Here is a 3,295-nt window from a genome sequence, read left to right as displayed (position 1 = left end):
ATGAATATATATTGTATATGAGTTTTCTATTTTTTATTTTAATATTGTTTATATGTTTACTTTTGTAGATCAAAGATCAAAACTGATGGCTTTTTATTGACAAACCTTTATGGTGAACCAGACTAAAAAATCATCGGGTTTTACACAATCAGAAGAGATGCATACAAATAATTGTTCTTTATATATTTGTTGTGCATGATAGTACAAGAGGTATGTTTCTATACATATTTATTTTTGCAGAGTATGAAAGAGATGGAGATGGATTATGTCAACGTTCAAAAAGAATCCATCGACAAGAGTGTTGAGGCGATGTCATTGGAAGGGCCCAAAAATTCATTAAGATTTATACAACAAAAGGCCCGTGGCAACGCACGGGCAATGTACTAGTCTATATTTAAGTATCCAATATGCATCTTATATTTGTGAACTAAGGGAGTACTTCTCAAGCCTAGTAAGATCCACCAATGCTACAATCTAGAACTCCAACCTGCTTGAACTTTATCCCTCTCCTGTTCCCCAACTACGCCATCTAGATTGCCCTTTCACAGAGCAAGAGATCTTTGACGCATTCATCCACATGAATCAAAACGATAATCCTGGGCTGGATGGGTTTGGCCCCTTCTTTTCTACAAAAAAAATCTGGCCACTTCTAAAAGGAAAAAAAATTGCCTTCTTCCTCGTGTTCCATCTGCGCAATACTGACCTTTCCTCCCTTAACTTGACAATGAGTCTGATATATACCACAAAAATACACAAAACCACCTCACCCAGAGTGGTGCTTAAACAAATTCAGAAAAGAAAAAAACATGTCTGAGGCTTGCAAATAGCACAGTAACCACTTGAGCCTCTTTGGACCATAATCTAACTCAACCCATGGACCCCGCATTCCAACATCTCTACTCAGCTATTTAGGTTTTGGGTAAATCTTTTGCTTAATTTCACCTCTCCTTTTCAGCAATTTGAGATAACACAATTAGTTTCAAAATTCCCAATCATGTATTATCTGAGCTCTTTAAGTTTCCAATAATTCCACAGCATACAATACAAGTGCTTGTGCTTTTCTGCCAAACCTCAAAAATTAATCACTCTACTCTTTTACTTAAAAAATGATTCAAAAAATTTAGGACCTTTATCTTAAAACACCACTAACAAAATATGGCATGGCATTCAATAAAAAGCATTTGAAAATAGAGAAGCTTTATCAGATGTATGCACACAGAACTGATTTGCCTCCTAATACCGATGAAGTCCTTCTACCTTGCATCTCGCGTGCCCAGACAAAAAAACAAGCTGTGTGAGAATCTAAGAAGAATAGCTGCAACTGCAAGGTGGTGGTTCATACTCCTTAGAATGCATAGAAATGTACTAACATCAACATACTGTTTAGAATTAGATGATATAGAGCCTTACACATTGCGGCATGAGTTTCAAGCACCAGAACACAAAAAGAAGCTACTTTGCTGAAACAGCCGCAATGCATGGAGTTGGGGATCATCAGGACTATCAACATACATATGTCCTGGAACCAGATCAGTCAGACCCGCCAAAATGATGATATGTCCTCTCTAAACGATCAGCACTCATGAACAAGTGCCATCGAAACATGTAGGTTGTTCGCCATTGTTGTTGTCGTCCACACCATCATCATCTGGATAACCAAAAGCCGTGGTAAGACCGAAACTTGTATCTTTTTCTCGAAGATGCGATCTGCTCATACTAAAATGTTGGTGAATGGCGATTCTGAGCATGATACCATTCCTATCATCAGAAACCTTGCCCCTGGGCAGAATAAAGTCGTAGCCCGTCGGTGGACCATCAGACGGTGAAGACCTTTTTATCACACAATATGAATTTTCACAATAGCCAGTCATGGAGCAGGTGTAACTCATATGACACGTGAACTTGGGTTCCATAACGTTAGGTTGGACGCAGACGACCGATATAGCATGTCCAAATGCCTTCGATGCCATGCTGACCAGGAAGAAGCAGGTGGCCCCGCTGCATCGCAGAACATGTAAGCCCGGTAGTAAGCGGAGAGACACCATGTCAGAATATGTGACGGTTGTAGACAGACACTTGTGCTGGGTAGTCAAATGGTCCAGTAGTAGTGCTGCTGGCCCGGAGAAGCGGCAGCTGGGAGCTGGACAGAGGCATGGGGCATTTGGGCACACCTTCTCATGTTGTTCTTTCTGGTAGTAGGTGACCTTCTCGGCGCATCCATACTTGGCATTGGAGCACGGAACTATAACTGACTGGACAACATGTTCCATCCCAAAGCAACGCTGGAAGGAAGTTTTGATAGAGCATGATTGGCACTTGTTGCCCAGTTGCTTGCCACGGCATGATGAGCATATGAAATGGCCCACAGAACACTGTGCAAAAAGAAGCCCGATTAATTGGTTCTCCATGAGAAAATTAACAGTAATGATTTTTTTTTAGATACAATACAACATGTTAGGTTAGTACTAGACATTTCAGTATTGAAGCCACCGTAACAACTTTCTTTCAACATAGCACCACCCACACTGATAAATTTATCAAAGATTTTCATCTTGACCATTATTTATGAGAAAAGAAATAAAAGCTTGAGTTCAGAGACAAGTAAAAAATTGTAAAACAGGGAATTTACCAAGAATATGGGTGGCCTGAGGGCCTTAAAGCAGACGGGGCAGTCGAGGGTGGCCATCCCCATGCTGACATTCTGCCTCTTGGCACTGACCTGTTCCTCTAGCTGAGCTTCGACCGATCTCTTGGTGGAGTTACTACCGCCCTTAACCAATATAACTGGATCCAAAAGCAGCCGAGATCGATCCAAACCTGTTGACTAACACAATCTCACCGTTCGATTTTCATGTTCCACAATGTATATTGAAAAGGAAAGGTAGGCATATGTTGTGAATTTATTTGTGCGGTGCAAAGCAAAACTAGCAACGCGCCAGCAGCCAAACAAGCAAGCATTTAAGAATTAAGATTCATTATTGAACCGGGAGATGCAGCCGTACCTGAACTACTGGAGCTAGACGGCGTGGCGGCGCCACCTGGGAGTGCCACACCGGCGCCGGAAGAAGGTTCCGAATCGAGAGGGGATGCAGCCGTACCTGAACTACCATCTCCTCCCGTGGAATACCCGCTACTGGAACTAGACGCCATGGCGGGCGTCGAGGTCGTTCCCTGGGATGTGATGTGGTTATCCCTGCTCCCTTGCCGGCGAGTTCTTCACTGGCCCCGCCGCCGGTGCACTTCGGCCTGAGCCCGGTGGAGTGGGGTGTGGAGGAGGAGGCGGCGGCAGGGTTTG

At 43.1% G+C, this 3,295-nt stretch overlaps 1 protein-coding gene across 1 annotated transcript; it reads right to left on the bottom strand.

Moving 5' to 3' along the window:
• Positions 1–1,349: 1,349 nt before the first annotated feature.
• Positions 1,350–3,150, bottom strand: LOC119271755 (putative E3 ubiquitin-protein ligase SINA-like 6). Its single transcript, XM_037553456.1, has 3 exons — positions 3,003–3,150; positions 2,630–2,817; positions 1,350–2,372 (listed from the first exon to the last, which is right to left on the bottom strand). Exons 1-3 carry the CDS (start codon positions 3,148–3,150, stop codon positions 1,581–1,583), a joined length of 1,128 nt encoding a protein of 375 aa, XP_037409353.1. The 3' UTR covers positions 1,350–1,580.
• Positions 3,151–3,295: the final 145 nt, after the last annotated feature.

This window comes from Triticum dicoccoides, chromosome 3A (genome assembly GCF_002162155.2).
Source record: "Triticum dicoccoides isolate Atlit2015 ecotype Zavitan chromosome 3A, WEW_v2.0, whole genome shotgun sequence".
Taxonomy (NCBI): domain Eukaryota; kingdom Viridiplantae; phylum Streptophyta; class Magnoliopsida; order Poales; family Poaceae; genus Triticum; species Triticum dicoccoides.
Note: the sequence above shows the minus strand (reverse complement) of the source record. Positions and strands in the feature narration are given on the sequence as shown.

What these genes read in the sequence shown, in the direction of transcription:
- LOC119271755 (XM_037553456.1), bottom strand. Translation starts at nt 3,150, where the DNA reads ATGGCGTCTAGTTCCAGTAGCGGGTATTCCACGGGAGGAGATGGTAGT. An exon ending in GTCTAGCTCCAGTAGTTCAG is followed by an intron (nt 2,818 to 3,002) that starts GTACGGCTGCAT and finishes GTTAGTCAACAG; the next exon opens with GTTTGGATCGATCTCGGCTG. An exon ending in TCAGGCCACCCATATTCTTG is followed by an intron (nt 2,373 to 2,629) that starts GTAAATTCCCTG and finishes CTTTTTGCACAG; the next exon opens with TGTTCTGTGGGCCATTTCAT.